This window comes from Sphaeramia orbicularis, chromosome 15, assembly GCF_902148855.1.
Source record: "Sphaeramia orbicularis chromosome 15, fSphaOr1.1, whole genome shotgun sequence".
NCBI classification, from domain to species: Eukaryota; Metazoa; Chordata; class Actinopteri; order Kurtiformes; family Apogonidae; genus Sphaeramia; species Sphaeramia orbicularis.
In genome coordinates this window covers 23,324,437-23,343,361 of record NC_043971.1, presented here as the reverse complement: position 1 = coordinate 23,343,361, position 18,925 = coordinate 23,324,437, and the positions used below count along the sequence as shown (strand labels likewise).

General features: G+C 38.8%; 1 protein-coding gene across 5 annotated transcripts in view; it reads right to left on the bottom strand.

Annotated features, from left to right (window-relative positions):
* Positions 1 to 294: 294 nt before the first annotated feature.
* The window catches only part of golga4 (golgin A4), a 31,484-nt gene continuing 12,853 nt past the window's right edge, over positions 295 to 18,925 (bottom strand). For 4 of the 5 annotated variants that reach the window (XM_030155406.1, XM_030155407.1, XM_030155409.1 and 1 more), the window contains 15 exons: positions 18,475 to 18,558; positions 17,998 to 18,145; positions 17,736 to 17,914; positions 17,272 to 17,370; positions 17,025 to 17,180; positions 13,062 to 16,867; positions 12,791 to 12,912; positions 12,127 to 12,257; positions 11,700 to 11,786; positions 7,741 to 7,767; positions 7,559 to 7,627; positions 7,126 to 7,201; positions 3,617 to 3,714; positions 1,242 to 1,328; positions 295 to 986 (listed from right to left, as the gene is read on the bottom strand). In XM_030155406.1, the coding sequence (XP_030011266.1) occupies positions 972 to 986; positions 1,242 to 1,328; positions 3,617 to 3,714; positions 7,126 to 7,201; positions 7,559 to 7,627; positions 7,741 to 7,767; positions 11,700 to 11,786; positions 12,127 to 12,257; positions 12,791 to 12,912; positions 13,062 to 16,867; positions 17,025 to 17,180; positions 17,272 to 17,370; positions 17,736 to 17,914; positions 17,998 to 18,145; positions 18,475 to 18,558 (5,184 nt within the window). In that variant the 3' untranslated portion in view covers positions 295 to 971. The remainder of the gene's footprint in view (positions 987 to 1,241; positions 1,329 to 3,616; positions 3,715 to 7,125; positions 7,202 to 7,558; positions 7,628 to 7,740; positions 7,768 to 11,699; positions 11,787 to 12,126; positions 12,258 to 12,790; positions 12,913 to 13,061; positions 16,868 to 17,024; positions 17,181 to 17,271; positions 17,371 to 17,735; positions 17,915 to 17,997; positions 18,146 to 18,474; positions 18,559 to 18,925) is intronic. The other variant, XM_030155408.1, reaches the window with a different exon arrangement.

The following is an 18,925-nucleotide window of genomic DNA, read 5'->3' as shown; positions in this document are numbered from 1 at the left end:
GTCTTATGACTGGTTCCCACATCATTAAATATTCTAATCTCTCCCGTAACGATATTGAAAACTTTGCATAAATTTAATACCAGTGTTTGCAGTTCATAGATCAAAGACAAAGGTCATTAGAGGACTACTTAAATGTCTGGTGGCGTCTGCATTCTACTCATCCACTCAGGTAATCACACTGTTTATCACCTGGAACTAAAGCTTAACAGTATAAAACTGAGCAATGAGATAAGACATTGGATTTAACACAGAGGACGCAGTAAGATAATTAAGATAAAGGACTGACAAATGATGTTCTGTAAATAAGATTTAATTTGTGAGTCTGAAAATGTATAGCAAGTCATATAGTGCCCTATAATACAGTTTTAATCATCATAATACAATTTACAGTTTTGTAATTTTGGGATTCTATGTCAGTGTTGACAAAATAAAAAGCATAGAAAAGCCGTGTCAAACAAACAAGGTCCAGAGGCCGGTATCTTAATGTGGTGCGAGAACACAGTTAAAGGGTCTTTTACAGAGGAAGTGATTCAGACAACAACAGCAAAGAAACCTAAGAATCAACTGACCGTCAGCATCCAAAAGTAATAATAATGAATCAAATATTGCACAAGCCAATCTTTATACACGAACTAAACAAAAACTATTCGTCTTCATCTAAAATATATATATATATAAATTAAAAATTTCAAAGTAAAACCAGATTTATGGAAGATTTGTTTTTCTGGCATGTTCTCGATTTCCCTCATATTATTAGCTATATTCACACATACTTCCCCACACACACACACACACACACATATGTCCCAGCATGTGCTCATACACACATAAAAACACCCACACAAACACATAAAAAGACAAGAAATGCAGAGAGAAGGGCTTGATCAAATCCTTGGCAGTCTTCCCCTTCAGCAGTAGCAGCAGCACAGCAGTATAATTTCATCCAAACGTACCCAAAACCAGCCTGACGCTCATCGTAACCAAGCCTGTGGAGGAACACACACACACACACACACATCTCAGTCAGCTGCATACAGTGGTGTGGTGTCACGCATGATGTGAAATGTCATATTTTCTATCATTTTCACAGCAACAACAGTGATGCTATATATGCCATTTAAAACATTAAGCCTTCACTATTTTTTTTTTCAGTTTCCTTCTGATTATCAATACAAAACAGTCCTCCTCATTTGAACTTAAATGGATTGAAGTAAACTGACTTTAAAGAAACAGACACGTACAATCGTTTTTGAGTCTTCTTTGTCCAAAACCTTTTGGGCTTGGTCTGGAGGAAACTTGAGCATAGAGGTAATCACTTTGGCCATTGTCTGTAAAGAGCAAAAAAAAATGTACAAATTAACATAAAAATCTGGAAGGTTTTCATCATTACATGCCTTTTGATGGTTTCTGCAGTTCTGAATAAGTCAAATTTAAAGGACTGATATTTTTTTTTTTTTTTAAATGGAATTATGCATTTTAAAACATTTCCCAGTGGTCTACATGAACTGTAACTGCTATGCTTGGATCTGAATTCTTCATTAATTCAACTCCACAGGTCCATCTTCAACTGTATATCTGAGTACCGACATGAAAAAGATTGTTTTGAGCGCTGGCCCTTTAAATGCACGTGACCCCACCCCCTCCGGGTTGTTGACTGTGCTGCTCTGTCCCATTCAGCCACTTGTGTTCATTAATACAACCAACAGCTGTACATTTTAGGTAATCTGCTCAAAGTTTGGACATTTTTTCAGTTTTTACTACAACTGCTGCTGCTGACAAACAATTACGGCATACTCGGAGAAATGTTCTTCGGAAGTCTTGACCTTATATGTGAAAATGTCGTGACATAACTAGTTATAAAATGTAACAAATTAAGATGGAATTAAAACAGGTTGTAGAAATCCACTCGATTTTTGCCGGAATGAATATAAAGATAGCTTTGCAGCACCTGGAGGGTTCAAATTCAAACTTTATGAATTATTAGGGTCTAAAAACACAAATAAATGTACCAAAGACTAATAAAAGTGGGTTTAGCAAAATATGACCCCTTTAAGACATTTACGGTCATAATGAACACAACTGAATCTTGGGTCATGTATCACTGAAGCTTGCACATTGAATACAGCAAATAGAGAAAATTTATACTGTGTTATGGTAAGTGTTTACTGGTAGTCTTTTTTAGGTTGTTCCTGAGGTTCCATGCATCTTCAGTGTCTTTACATGTAAGCACAAGGGACAGCGGGCTTTAAGTTTGTCATTTTCAACAAGCACAAAATCAATTTTTACACATTTTTAAGACAACATAAAGCCTGAAACTCATCTTATAAGTTCACTAGAAATTATACTTAAGACCTTTAAGGATCTGCAGAAACCCCGTCTTTAAATACTTGTTTTTTCAGTACTCAAATTACTTTTACACCAGATGGATTTCTACTACTACCTGTGACATAATGAAATAAAGCTTGTTCTGAGATAATTAAAGTCCTACAAGACCAAAAAAAAAAGCATTATCTGCATAATCAAATCCAGGCCTATCTGCTAGGGTGCATGCGTTTCCACATAAACACAGAGATAATCAGAAACAGGGCTGCTGTGTAGGAAACCTAACCGCTCCACTAACACTAAACAAGGCCAGCATGGCTCGAAATGGCAAATCTGCGTCATGCAAGATGTATGTGCTCACAGGCAGCCTGGGGGACATCCTCCACCCAGGGAGGTCTGCCGTGTTGCCATAAAGACTGTTTGCTGGAGCTGGGAAAATCCTGCTGACTTTAGGCCAATATTAATTAGGGCGGTCACTGCTAATTTTTATCCTGAGAAAGTGGATCTGAACATGAATTTTATGAGACTTTCCAAATAGTCTCACATCATATAAGTCATTTCCTCCTCCTGCAAAAAATGTGGCACAGAAAGACATGAATAACTTTCAAATTTCTTTCAGTGTGTTCATTCTGAATGTGTTAAATGGGTCATATTTTGCTAAACCCACTTTTATTAGTCTTTGGTACATTTATTTGTGTATTTGGACCCTAATAGTTCATAAAGTTTGAATTTGAACCCTCCAGGTGCTGCAAAGCTATCTTTATATTCATTCCGGCAAAAATCGAGTGGATTTCTACAACCTGTTTTAATTCCTGCTTAATTTGTTACATTTTATAAATAGTGAAGTCACGACATTTGCACATATAAGGTCAAGACTTCGGACGAACATTTCTCCGAGTACGACATAATTGTTTTTCAGCAGCAGCGGTTGTAGTAAAAGCTGAAAAAATGTTCAAACTTCGAGCTGATTAGCTAAAATGTTCAGTTGTTGGTTGTATTAACGAACACAAGTGGCTGAATGGGATAGAAAGCACAGTCAACAACCTGGAGGGGGTGGGGTGTGAAGTGGCTCATTTGTATTTAATTGCCAGAGCTCAAAACGACCTTTCCGGTGTCATTAGTCAGAAATATGGTTGAAGATGGACCTGTGGAGTTGAATTAATGAAGAATTCAGACCCAAGCAGAGCATTTACAGTTTATGTAGACCACAGGGAAATATTTTAAAATGCATAATTCCATTTAAAAAATCTAAGTATCACTCTTTTAAATAATCTAAGATGGCAAAAAAAGTTACTTTTGTTTCGCGTCCCATCATGTATTCAAAGAGAACCTTCCTCAGGTACTCCATCTCAGTGGCTTCTGAGAGTGCATCAGAGCTGTTGTAACCAGGATCTGAAAAATGAACGACACATTTTATTATATAGGACCCATTCAGACATACAACAATGTGGTTTAACAGCATTTAAACATGAATTTGATGCAAATCTGAGCCCATGTCTCAACATTTGAAATGTAGTTTGTAATTACCTCCGCCAAGGAGGTTATGTTTTTGCCGGCATTGGTTTGTCTTTCTTTCTGTCCGTGTGCAAGATAACTCAAAAAGTTATGGATGGATTTAGGTGAAAATTTCAGGAAATGTTCATACTGGCATAAGGAACAAATGATTAAATTTTGGTGGTGATGGGGGGGGCGGGGGGTGGGGGTACACTGATCTGCACTGTCTGAGTGCTTTTCTAGTTACCTCTGCCAGGAGGTATTGTGATCTCTTTGCTTTGTGTGTTTGCGTCCGTGTTTGTTTGTGAGCAAGATAACTCAAAAAGTTATGGACGAATTTTTACGAAATTTTCAGGAAATGTTGATACTGACACAAGGAAGAAATGATTAAATTTTGGTGGTGATGGGGGGAGGGGATCTGTCTTGGCGGAGGTCTGCGCTCTCCGAGTGCTTTTCTTGTTTACTTTTGTGTCAATATTCTTTTAAAGGGGCAATATGTAGTATTTCTACTTTTAAATATGACAAAAATTATCATGAATGTTTAGAATAAATAAGTTTGAGGTTATGTCAGATGCCAATGTACTAGATTATAGAGATATGAACTAAATAGAGTAATATAGACAGACCAGTAGATTTATGCACCGAGGTGCCTTTGACCAAAACGTCAGAAAGTGACGAGATGGGTTTAGAACCACTAAGAAACAACTTTTAGAGTCAAAGAAAGTGACGAAAGCTAGAAGCACCACAGGACACAGCTCTAAATGAAAAGAATGGAATTTTATGCAAAAATGACAGTGTTTCTTCTACATGGGTGAGTTTGATTATGCCGATATGAAGGTATACCGTTATTATGTAATGTTATTATCTTTGTTAAGTTGCCGTTTGTTGATCCATGGTTTAGACTAAACTGACAGTTCGGACCTTGTTTGGATGATTTCAAACAGATCTTTAGTGCAACTACTGACAACACAAACTATACAGAAAATAGATGAAATTTGTAGTTTTACTGTGGTTGTTTTCTAAAAACAGCGCTAAGCTAACAGAGCTATAATGTAAACTAGCAGCTGATGCAACACATGAAGATTATAAGACACTGTTATTTTGACTACTGTCAAAATAACCGGCTGTGTGTGCGTATGTGTGTGTGTGTGTGTGTGTGTGTGTGTGTATGAGGGGGTGTATGTGTTTAGTTTTATTTTACACTGGACTTGTTTAATATATTTTAAATTGCAATAAAAAGAATTTAAAAAATAAACAAAAAAAATAACCGGCTATGAGTTTTGTTTGATGAACAAAACTTGATGATACCATAACACAAATGTGTGAAAACAATGAGCTTTAGACTTTATTCTGTGGGCGATATAGTCTGTAGACACATAGCACTGACTGGTGGTCTTAAATGTGGTAGTCCTAAATGTGTTCTAGTATGCGACTTCCTCTTGATGTTGAGAGTTCTGAATATTAATCTGACATACAACCCTTTTAAGCAGTCCTTAATTGACGTCACTCCAGGTGAAACCTTGTTATAATTTTAAACGTCATGTTTATATCAGCAACAAAACACAGAACACTTTACGTCCAGGTATGTGTTTAAATTCAGCAGAAAATAGTAGCAAAGGAAATAATGGCACAGCTCAGCATGAACACTTCATTACTACAACAGGCTGAAAATAAATGCTTAAATTCTCTGCCCAAAGCTATAAAACCATTATCCCTTTAAAAACTATGAATGGGAAACTGTGTTACAACGTGGACAGGTCTGGTAACACTTACTGCTCCTTCAGGTTTTTAATATGGAACTATCACAGCAGACTACTGTACACCCACGTACTATCAGCCTATCTGGAATAATCGTTTAGACGACACCACATGTTCCTGCATGCCAAGAGGAACTGTGTGATTAGGCGACAGGAGAAGGTGATAGAGAAGAGCAAACAGCTCTTTGATGTCCAGGGTGAAGTATTGGGTCATCAGTAAACCCTTTAGCCTTTGTACCCTCGACCCCACGCTGCCCCATTTGAGCCTTTCCATAGACCTAAAAATCAGACATCAGAGCTTCACCAGACATCTATCTCAACCAGATACACAAAGAGGGCTATGCTTTGTCACTAATAATTCCTGTAATGCCATGGAAATATAGACAAAACAGGTGTAGGATCTGAGCAGGGTTAAGAGAGGAAATTAAAACCAAGATGGAACTAAAACTAGCAGTGAAAAAAACAAACAAAAAAACACTTCCAACAATAAAATGACATAGTACATTATGGATGAATTCTTCAATCTCATTTTCAGCTTCTTTTAATAAACACCTGAAAAAATTCAGTGAAATAAAAGCTAGATTAAAAACATTCAATACCTCAAAATGACTTAACATTTCCATGTACTCAAAGTGAAACTAAACACACATCACATTACAAAGATCAAATAAAAGTAAAAACCAATAAAAAATTTCACAAATATAACTCAGAATGTCTGGATCTTGATCTATGTGTACTAGAAGTGGAGGATTTAAGAGGTTAAAGCGTGCGTGTTGCAGGGTTCTGTGTGGGAAACGTTAAGACCACAGTCTGCAAAACCCATTAAAACCAAGGATGGCTTCTTCTTCACCACCACCCCCCTCGTTCTGACAGCACATTCTCTTTATTACACCAGCAGGGAAGTTCTAGCAGGAAGGCTGAAGACAGTCAATGCCCCCAACATCTTCCAGAGCAGTCGATGATACACCACGCTATGTTTATAATATACTTGAGGACTTTCAGTCAGTCTCCAGAGGCTTACCCTAACCTTAACCACAACACTTATAGGTCTAGTCCTAACCCTTACTCTAACCTTAACCAAACCCTAATTACAACCATAGCTCCAATCTTAACCGGCGAGCTTAGAAATCACGCTTAGATTGGCCAAAATGTCCTCAAAACCATAGCTAAACCAGACCACACAACCCTCCATTTCAGCATCTCCTGTCTCATCTCTGATTCATAAAGCGATGTGGGCAGATTAACGACAATATGTCAAAACACCATCTCTGATCAGAGGTCCTACAGAGCAGTGAGGCGAGGGAAAATTAAAGCAGATAAGTGAAAAAAAACAAAAAAAACATACTTTATTACAAACAATAATTATACGCTATGTGTTTAAAACCCCTTCACAATTAAGTTGGATGTTTTAAACTGTGGGTGTATATGATATATGTTCTGGTTTCCCATAATATTAGACTGTTTTAAGTGTTTTGCATGATGTTGTTGTTGTGATATGAGAAAAAACTTGGCTAAAACAGCAGTACTAAGTGATCCCTGGTGTGAAAATTACCTTTATACGTGCTCCCAAGATGAGTTACAACAGTGCTTCGATGGAAACATTTAATCTTGTCTTCAAGCGAGTGAATCTACAGTGAAAAAAAAAAAGCACATGCATTCATTAATAATGAAAACATCTACGTGACCTCAGTGAGTTAATTCTACACATTAGACCAGTTGTTGCATGGGACAAAAAGCAAAGCATTTATTTGGTCATCCTTGGGGGTTGTTTGTGAGAATGACGATTTGTGAGAAAAAAACTGTGCGTTGTTCTTCTTGTTTATAGGGTTAAACCAAATGTAAACAGATGTGCTTTGTAATTAAGCTGATGCAGCAGGAGAGCAGTAGCTCCTCTTGCTGGAGGTCACAGAATCCTGGGAATACACTGCATGGGATTTACTGCTCACTTGTCCCTTCGTGGAGCACACGCAACGCCTGATACTCACTCTCTCAATAAACTCCTGTTCTTTCAACCGAGCCTCACTCAGCAATGTTGTCTTCTCAGCAAGCTGGGCCTGAAACACAGAGGGATAAGGTGGACAAAACAATATATTTTAGGAATATTAAAGTGGAAAAGTAATGGCCTTCATGGACAGACGACATGCTGCTAGTCTGAATGAATTCCTACCTGCAGCTCTACTGTACTTATCGGTGTCTGAAAATAAAAAAAGAGGAAATACAGCATGTTAAAAAGGCAGATCTACATGTACGTCTAAAAACTGTCTTATGTAAATGAGTTACTGCAAAGTAAATAATGAAGTAAAATAGCAGGGTTTTTACAAGTTAAATTTAAGACTTTTTAAGACTACTCAGAACTAAACATGGAGAATCAGCGTTCAGTTTCTATGCTCCGTGTATCTGGAACAAACTACCAGAAAATATCAGGTCTGCTGAGAGTCTGAGTTCTTTTAAGTCAAGGTTAAAGACTCACCTGTTCATTGCTGCTTTTGACTAAAAGGCTTTTTACTTTTTAAATTTTATATTCTCTTTCAAAACTCTGCACTGCAACTCTTACTTTAGTATGTGTGTTTTTATATTATGGGGTTTTATGTGTTGTTTTCTTACTTGCTGTTTTTCATCACCTTTTACATGTTTTATTATGTTTTAAATGTGTTTCTTTTTCCCTTGTCGTTGTATTTCAATGTCCTGTGTGAAGCACCTTGAATCTCCTTGTTGCTGAAATGTGCTATACAAATAAACTTGCCTTGCCTTGCCTTAGAACAGAATTTAATGCCTATTTCACGGCCATACTGGCAAAAATTTGTGACTCCTACAATTTAGGAAAAACTCATGTCAACCACACCGAAAAAATTCTCATTTTCTCCAACCAGATGTTATTAAATTTGCACTTTCCCATGGTTACTTTTAATTTCTGTGATCATTTCTCACTGGGGGCTGCAAAGTCAGTGATAATTGGTCCTAACTTCAATATAAATTGTCGGATTGGAATGGGTGGAACTGAGTCGACTAACGTTACTTTCTTTGTAGCACAGATATTTCCCAGACACATTTAAACACAATACAGCCAACAAGTTAATGACAACAAAGCTTAAGACCTACTACCATATCTAATTTAATACCTTTTAAAGACTTTAAGGTATTAAATGCAGATTTGTAAATTCAAGACTTTTAAAACTTTTTAAGACCCTGGAGGAACCCTGTATAGGTCCTTACTAATAATTCCCCAGAGTTGTAGTGAATAATTGCCAATAAGTCATTAAATGATTTAAATTTGTAGAATAAATAAACAAAAAGTTGCAGGTTGAAGCTTTAGTTATTTATTTACAACATGCCGATGTACGCCAGTCTTTAGCTAACTCACATCTGTTGAGATTCTAAATATGTCTCAACACAATACGTTCAACCTCAAGTAATTATCCTTTTTGAATAGTCGAGGCCTTGTTTATTTTACTCACTTGAAAAAAAAAAAAAAGAGACAGTCATGCATTTAACTCCACAGTACAAAGTTCAATATCTCTATAAAGAAGTTTATGTGATCACTCCTGTCCGAGTGTCAGCAGCAAAATCTACTGTGGTGACTATTAAATTAAACTTGGTGGCAGGTTAGAGCATGGGTTCAAGACAAACGATTAGATTTTGGAGTGGATCCATGAACAGCAGCAGGATCTGGAATGTTTCATAATCATGATATGGGGAGTTGAATTGGAGAACTATTGGACCTTGGCAGAGAATCTAATTATCTAAAACAAAACCTTTCATAACAGCTTGACATTCAACATATATACAAAACATATATAATCTCTCTCAACGAGAAAGGGCGACCAGTTCAGAATCAACTGCTACTTGACGTCTTGCTCTTCTTCCTATTGTATAACCTCTGGTTCAGTGTGTGAAGACAGACTCAACTTGAATTGTACTTCTGCTGTGTCTGCTGCTGTCTCTCAGGAGAGACACCCTGACCCACTGTCTAAATGAAGAATGGCTCGTGAGGCCCGTAGTAAGGAAAGGACTCCAGGAGCATAAACCCATACAATCCCCCTGTAAAGTTATTACCTCACCAGGGAAAAATGCAGCACAGAGAGCAGCATAATTCTTTGTGTTTCAGTGCATCTGGACATGAGTGTAAAGGTAGAAGAAACTGTGCAGGGGTCTCATGGCACCTCAACACCTGAGTAAAACGTCTCCCGTGTGCACTTTTGTCCCAGCTGGCCCTTCTCCAGGACGCACATCTTGCATCGGAGTGTTTCTGTAGTATTAAATTTAAGGCCTAGAATCACCTCGTATGATGATAATTGAGAACAGGGACTGAAGCTGGCTGCTGCCTCACAAACTCTATTTTCCAAAGAGAACATTCCTGGGTGATTCAAATGAGCTTCACAGCATCCGGCGAGCTTTGGAGGGCAGCCACACGACTGGGGCGAGAGACTGATCAGAGCAAAGTATGTAAGCAAATTGTCCCTGAGCTCTCAGACGGAATCCTTCAATTGCAAAGCAAGACAAAGGAAGAGATAATGCATAACTGCTAAGTCAGTTAACCTGAAACTGAACTTTCACATAATATGATATCTGAAAGACACCTCGTGGCACAGACAAAAAAAAAACAATGCTTTCAGATTAGGCTGTCATTCATGTCCAGTAATACTTCCATCAGACGGCAGGCTCTTCCCAGAAGGCTGAAGAAAAAAATGTGATTTCATTCGGCCATTGTTATTTTACGCAAGTGACTTATGACTTGAGCAGAATCACAGTATAAATTTAAGCCAAGCCTCCTGTCACGTATGCAGTCAACTTTAATAGCTGTAAGTATGAATTTCTACATCTGCAGCATTGAGTGACAAAATGACAAAACAGCAGCCATCAGTGAAATCAATCACTGGGACTGTAACAAAACACTGATACACTTGAGTATATTATATCATGTTATTGAGTTTTGTGATGCTCAAAAATAATACATTTTTATTAAGAGCTTATACATAAGATTTGTAGCAGAATCTTTTATGCTGATAGAGAAAATCTCTTGCTCTTATTGCATAAAAAGTAAGAACATATGTTAAAGGCATTGTGAAAAATTCAGATGCTGCAGTCTCACTTGAATCATTCAGTCATACTATGGTGGTTCCAAAATAGACTTACAGGAGTGATATTTTGCTTTTTTTTTTTTTTTTTTAAATGAATTATGCATTTTAAAACATTTCCCTGTGGTCTACATAAACTGTAAATGCTATGCTTGGATCTGAATTCTTCATTACTTAAACTCCACAGGTCCATCTTCAACCCTATTCCTAAGTAATGACACCAGAAATGTCATTTTGAGCGCTGGCCCTTTAAATGCAAATGAGTCACGTTATGCCCCACCCCCTCCAGGTTGTTGGCTGTGCTGTTCTGTCCCATTCAACCAACAACAGAACATTTTAGATAATCAGATAATGAAGTTTGGACATATTTTCAGTATGTAACACAACCTGTTAACAAACATATATGTCGTACTCAGAGAAATGTTCGTCGGAAGTCTTGACCTTATATGTGCAAATGTTGTGACGCAACTAGCTATAGATGTAAAAAAATTAAGCAGGAATTAAAACGGGTTGTCGAAATCCACACGATTTTTGCCAGAATTAACATAAAGATAGCTTTGCAGCACCTCAAGGGTTCAAATTCAAACTTTATGAACTATTAGGGTCCCAAAATACACAAATAAACGTATCAAAGACTAATAAAAGTGGGTTTAGCAAAATATGACCCCTTTAACACATTCAGAATCAACGCACTGAAAGAAATTTGAAAGTTATCCGTGTCTGTCTGTGCCACATTTTTTGCAGGAGGAGGAAATGACTTATATGATGTGAGACTATTTGGAAAGTCTCATAAAATTCATGTTCAAATCCACTTTCCCAGGGTAAAACTTAGCAGTGACCACCCTAATTAATACTGGCCTAAAGTCAGCAGGATTTTCTCAATTAGGGTCCCAAAAACAAATAAATGTACCAAAGACTAATAAAAGCAGGTTTAGCAAAAATATGACCCTTTTAAATAATTTGAGTCACAGTATATACCCTTGCTTATATGGTCATGGTATGTATTGTATGGCAGTTGTACTATGTGTCTGTGGGTCTGAAGTGTTTGTACCTCAGAAGTGTTCTGGCTCCTTGCTTGCAGCTCCTCCAGTTCCTTCTGAACCTGCCACACTCTGTCTCCCATCTCCTCCTCTCGACTCTGAAAACAAAGGCTGAGTCATTTCCTATGTTTCATCTCTGCATCACAACTCAAATATTTCAGTCGAATCAAACCGACGTCTTGGGCGATTTTAGTCGTCCCTCCCTTAATTACACACGGAGACATTACAGCAGACAGATTAATAATAGCTGCTGACTATTCATTAGAATATGTTTGAAATATGATGATTCAGCAGTCGTTCCCAGATCTATTTATCTGGCAGCCAGCTAGTGCAGTAATGGCTTCCAAATGACGGGCGGAGTTAATATCCTTTCCATTCTATATATATATATATATATATATAAAAAATAGGTTTGTGAACCTCCTCCCAGTGGAATACCTGTATAACCTGTTCATATTTCTGAACAGTTCTGTGCAAATCGTCCTCCTTTTGGGAAATCACCTTCCGTAGCTGACTGGCTTCATCACGATGGCTGTAGATGAGTTCAGCCTCCACAGCCTGGGCCTTTGCTGTGCCATGGAAAAGGAGAGAAGCCAGAGTTAGCACATACATAAAGTACCCAAATTGTTATTCCAAACCGCTCACTCACATCCCATTTGGAATGCAACAGAACTTAACTCAACTCAAAACACTGTATTGGCATGTATGTCAGGTGAACAATACTGCCAAAGTGTCAAGGATTATACAATTTGACTCGGCTATGGAAGAAACAGGGCGACTCAAATGTACTGTTTCCAAGTGCAGTGATCCCTAAATTTTGTTCCACCCACTCACCATCAAGATTAAAACATAAATAAAAAAAAAATAAAAAAAAATAAAAAAAAATTCTGTGTACTTATTCCACCCCTTCTCTTGTAAATCTCAGTTGAGCATGGTAACTTTGATTTTCCATTTAAACTCAGTTGTTTCTGTGGCTTAAAAATACGTTGACTCGAGTAAACTGAAATCGTTTCTCTACCACAACAGAGGCCTGTGTTTCAATCACTTAAATCCTGTGCTTTACAGCTGTAAATCTTGTCAGTTAAATTGTCATCAGCCTCACCAATGGCTTCCTTCACTGCCGAATCAAGCTCCTTTTCCTTCAAGGCCAGTTGTGTTTGGAACTCCCTCATTAACTGCTTCACTGTAGAGTTGTGCTTCATTTCCATGTCTTCCAATTCCAGTCTGTTGGAACAAATGGTATTACAAATGTGAATTTAGGAGGGGTACCATGAGTACAGGCATAAATATTAAATCCATGGTAACTTATAGGCCTCAAATACTGGCAGAATTCCATTTAAACTGTTCCTCTAAACTCCATTCCATAAACTTACTTTAATTTTTTCTCATTCTCTTCCATCATCTCCTTCTTGGTGTACTCTAGGTCCTGTTCGTGCTCCTTCCTCAATAACCGCATGTCTTTCTGAAGCCTGCAGAAGTCTTTGTAGATTTTGTCTTTTTCATTCTTCACCTGAGCGAGTCTGCTTTTGAACGACTCACCGTCCTCTTCTTGAGTCTCAGAGTGGTTCTCCATGTCGTTTTCTAATGCGCTCTTTGTTTGCTGCACACTGGAACATTCCACCTTCCTCTCAACCACAGTTTCTGATGAATTTTGCTCAATATTTGCCTGATGTTGATTAATCTGAGCGTCCTTGTCAAGTATTTCTTCTTTGAGTTGATTTAGTTCTGCAAGAAGGGCTCCATTTTGTTCTTCTGCCTCTTTTAGTTTTGCCTCAGTTTCCTGCAGCACTGATGAGGTTTCTTTAAGGCCTTCGTGATCCGCTGTATTCTTTTGAAGTGATGACAGCTTCTCTTCATACAGGTTTTTCATTTCCTCTAAAGACTTCTCTCTCTCAAGCCTCTCATGACTTTGAATCTCTTCAAGTTGTTTCTCCTGCTCCTCTTTCAGCTTCGCAAGTGCTTCCTCGAGGGCTTTTGTTTTCTCCTCTAATGTTTCTACATGCTCTTTGCTGAATGTTTCGTTCCTCTTGGTTTCCTCCAAACTCGCCCTCAGAGCCTTGATTGTCTGCTCTCTCTCTTCAAGTTGGGAGGTTAGCTGCTTTTTAATCTGACCGATTTTCTGCTCTGCTTTCTTCTTCAGCTCCGATACTTTCCGGACGCTCTCTGTGGACAATTTCTCTTCTGTTGCCTTCAGATTTTCATCATTGCTCTTTATGATCTCGCTTTTAATCCTCTCAAATTCTTCTTTTTGACTCTGAAGCTCGTATTTACACTTTTGGTTGTCTTCCTCAAGGGAATGTAGTTTTTGCACCATCTCTTGCTCCAAGTTCCCATTCTGAGTGCATTGCATCTGGGTCTGCTGCAGCTGTTCTACCAACACTCTTTTCTCATTCTCTGTGATGCTGTGCTGCTGTTTGAGGTTGGCTGCGAGTTGTTCACACTCTCTTGTCTTTAAGGCTAACTGCTCCTGAAGCTCACAGAGTCGACTGTTGCAACTCTCGAACTCCGAAGTAAGATCACTCAACTTCTGCTCTTTCTCACTCAGAACCTGGTCCATCTCAGACTTGCTGATGGACTGATTGTCAATACTTGCGGTAAGCCTCTGCAAAGCTTCATTCTTTTCAGAGATTTCTCGCTCGAGCTCTCCGAGCCTTGTCTGTAAAGATGTGATAGTGTTGTCATTCTGGGCGAGCTTGGACTCGGCACTATTCTCAAACTCTGACAGGCTGTTCCTGAGTGCACTGGCCTGTTCCAGCGCAGACGTTTTCTCCAGCTCCAATCTCTCAGTTGTCTCCTCCATTCGTTTCCTCTCCTGCTTCTGCTGGTTCAGCTGATTTATGGCTTCTTCCTTGTCTTTTATGCTACTTGCTAGCTGATTTTTCAAGTCACTGATGATACTTTCCAAGTTACTGATATGCAGCTCATTTGTTTTAATATTTTCTGATATGATTCGGTTTTCTTCACTGAGCTTCTCCGTTTTCTGAATATTTTCATTGATTGACTGAAATTGATTTTCAGCATCTCTTGTTAGCGTCTCCCTCTCGTGTGTTAAGGCTGTGATATGCTCCTCATGAGCTTTTACCTGAGCAGTCACCTGTTCTAAAGAAATGCATAGATTCTTATTCTCCTCTGTCTGCCGGCGGAGAGTTTCCTCCAAAGTGCAAATTCTATCTACTTTAGTAAGGATAATGTTGTGAAGATGTGCTACCTTTTTCTGACTACAGAGCAGCCTATCTTTCAACTCCCCCACCCGATTTTCAACCTTCTGACAGAGCTCATTGGATCCACAGTCCACTTTAGACTGAACCTCCTGACAGTAATGCTCCATTTGGTTGGTGATCATTATTAAACGCTGTTGGAACTCTGCTTCCTTGGCTTGTAGCTGAATGGCAGTCTCCTCAAATTTACTCTGCATCTCCTCACTTTCCTTACATCTGGAACCTTCCACTGCCTTAAGCTGCTTCTCTGTTTCCTCCAGTTGATCTGACAAGGTCTTTAACTTCTCTCTCCCCTCTTCCTCCATTGAGCTCAGCTTGTCTTGGAGGGAGTTTCTCTCATTCAGAGCCTGGTTAAGGTTCCTCTCCACTGACTCCATTTGCTCTTTCAGCACTGCTTCACCCTGAGATAAACTTTCCAGTTTTACTGCTGCTTCATTAAGCTCTGCTTGCAGTTTCTGCACAGTGGTTTCCCGAATAGCCAGCTCCTCCTTCAAATTCTTTATTTCACACAACACTTGTTCATTCTCCTCTCTGCTTCTGCTAAGTTGCTGAGAAGTGTCCTCCAGTTCCTGTGCTTTCTCCTGTAGAATATGTGAGTTTTTCTCCATTATTTCTTCCTCCTGCTGTCCCAACTTCTGCTGCCAATGATGTTCCAGCTCCTCAATCTCATGCTTATGGGCATCCTGTAGTTTCTCCACCTCCTCCTTATGGTTATTTTGCAGCTCTGACATTGTATCACTGAGGCCTTGAGAGCTTTTTTGAGCCATCTCTAAAATCTTCTCCTGAACTTGCTTCTCTTTTTGCTGAAGTTCTGCATCTTTCTTTGCAAGTTCCTTCTTCATAGTTTCTTCATTTTGCTGAAGCTTTTTCTTAAAATTCTCTTGCATTTCTTTGGCTTTCTGTTTAAACTTTTCCATCTTTGTTTCCTGTGACTTCAGTTTACCTTCCATTTCAGTTATAGTGTTTTTCATCTTCTTCTCAAGGACAGCTTTTTCATCATCCAACTGTTTCTTGAGGCGTGTTTGTTCTTCCTGCTTAGTGTTCAATTCTACTGTGAAAAGCTTCTTCTGTTCTGAGAACTCCTTCTTGGTATTTTCTAATTGGTGCTCAAGCTCCTGAAGCGACTTCTCTTTTTGTTGACAATCAGTTTTTGCTACCTCCAACTGATGCTCTAAATCTGTCAAGTCCTTCTTACACTGATCTAGATCCAGTGAGATCTTACTTAACTGTGCATTAGATTCCTTGAGGCCTGCACTTTCTAATTGGGACTGTGATAAACACTGCTGCAGTTCCTCCAGTTCTTTAATTTTAGCATTTAATTCTTGGAGAGTGGAATGTGATTCCTCTTGTAGTGTGTTTATTTTAAGAGTGTGTTCTTCATTTTCCTTTTCCTTTTCCCTCAAAACTATTTTCAGCGTGTTAAGTTCCTCTTTCAGAGTTTTCTCCATACCGCCAAGTGACTGCTCATGCTCCTGCTTAATATCTGCAATCTCTGCATTGTGCTTTGCCACCTGATCCTCAAACCTTTTTTCATAGTCTTGCTTAGCTAAACTATGCACTTCCTCAGCTGCGACCAGCTTCTCCTCCAGAAGCCGTTTACTCTTCAAAGCCTCTGAAAGGTCAGAAGATAAAGCCTCCAGCTCTGCCTGCTTTGCATCCAGTTTTTCTAATGTTTTCTGGTTCATGTCTTCAACATGTGCTTGGAACTGCAACTCTTTATCTTTCAGAATCGTCTCCACTTCAGCTCTGTGTTTTTCTTTGAGCTCCTCCATAGTATTGTTCTGCTGCTGGGTTAGGGTGCCCTTGTGCTTTTCCAGCTGCTCCTGGTGCTTTTCCTCTAATGCAGATATTTGCTCCCTGTGTTTATCTTTCAGTTCATCCAGCTGACTGGAAAGTTCATGGGACAGATTGGATCCATCCTGGGAGAGCTTATCCAGAGAGCTCTCTAGCTCCAATACTCTCTGCAAAGTATATATATATTTAAAGTTGTTAATTTTAGTCTATTATTTTACTAAATATAAATGTAAATACTAAATTGTCAATCAACAAATATTTTAGTCTTAAGTCTATTGAGCTACATGTTAAAATGATGTGGTTACGAGAGAAAAAAATACTCACAGTTCTTGCAGCCTCTAGCTCTAGCTGTATCTCTTTAACCTTGTTTTCAGACTCTATCTTCAAAGCTGTTTTCTGTAATTCCGCATCCTCCAGAGCTAGAGTGGCTTGCTGTTCTCGTTCCTTAGCTAACTGGGCAAACTCCTTTTTGCATTTCTCCTAAACACAAAAATCAGAAATGTCCAATCTGCATCCATTTCATTTTATCCATCTGTGAATTTAAAGAACAACAAAAAGTGTGGGCACCTACCACAGCTGCGTTGATTCTGGCATTCATCTCTTCTTCTTTAGCAGCCAGGGCTTCACTGTGGGCTTTTTCCAAGTTGGCCACAGTTTCCTCAGATGACTTCTAATATTAACATGAATAATAAATCAGTTGAAGTGAATAAAAGTCCACTTAATGATATCTGCTTAGCACTGCCCTAATTGGGTTTCACATCACTTAGAGACTTCCACAGCATCACCCTGTTAGCAAAACTTTGCTGTTTAACAATATTCTTTGTAATTCAATCACTTTAGATGAAAAGTCAGATGCGAACACTTAAATACCATTAGGTGAAAATAGATACCAGATCAGTCTTTTACTTGTTATATACTAATCATTACTGTGAAATGCAATCTTTGGATGTTCAATGTAGGGGAGAAGACTGATGTGGGGCTAATATTTATCCGCTAATCACCAAAACTGAAATGAATTTAATGTCCCTTCCGTACCTTCATGATGGTAACAACCTCCTGCTTCACTCGTGTGAGTTCCTGCTGCAAAGTCTTCCTCTCTTCTTCACTGGCTCTTTCAACTTCTTTCACTTGCTCCTCCAGTTGAACCTGCTGCTGCTTTCTGGCCTCTTCCGCCTTCTGAGCTGCACCTAATGCCCGCTCAAGTTCCTCAAATGCTATGGAAACAGAAAACACATCATCATTAAATCCAAAAACACATTACTTTACATTTACAGATGTGGGTTTCACTCACACTCACCTGCTTTCTCAGCTCTTTCTTTCTGTTCCTGCAGCTCTTCTCTTTGGGCAGTCGACTGTTGAAGCCTTGAGCGTAGCTGTGCGATCTCTTCTTCTTTCATTTCCAGTGTTTCGTGCATCTGACGCTTTGTTTCTGCAATGACCATTCCCTATAAAAACAGCAACATGTAAGAAAAAGGCAACATTCTGAGTATATTATTTTTCATCTAAACGTAATGCTGTAATTTTTTGAGAAATGACTCCAGAGTACAGACACCAGCTCAAGTCCAGTGTCCAGAATTACTCTTGACATTTTAGTGCTTTCATCATTCTATAAACAGATCTCGTGAGGTGCTGTCCATCCTGCCGAGCTGGGGTCAAAGTTTAAAAGAAACAAGGTGCAGCTTCAAGGTTCCTTGACTTCTTTACTCAGTGGCAGAGTAAAAACATGTCTAGTTCAATCAAGATGTATTCAAATCCTTACAAACCCCTCACTTACCTTATCCTGTTCCAACTGTTCAATAAGGTTTTTGGCATCACGCAGCTGAGTGATCAACTTAGTCTTCTCTGTTGTGTGCAGTTCCTATAAGCACAAAATATTTGATGTAATTATAAAAGACAAAATTATCACATCCAGCTGCCAGCAGATAATCAAATGTACTTCACATTGGAACATTTCTGATTCTTGCGTCGATACATAAGCTACAGCCAGATGACATAAAAATCCGATGCTTGCCGTACCACCCAGGATGCCTCACCCACAAACCAAACTAGAAAGTGTACACAAGCGCAGCTAAACCAACAAGTCAACCTAAATTACAGCCCAGCTACACAGCAGTGGCATGTAGTAGCTGTATGTCTGTGCCACTGCTGTAAAACTAGTGGTTACGACACAAGAAACACTAGGATGCTGCAGATGTGGTCTCCATTTCTTTTATATTTATGTGTTT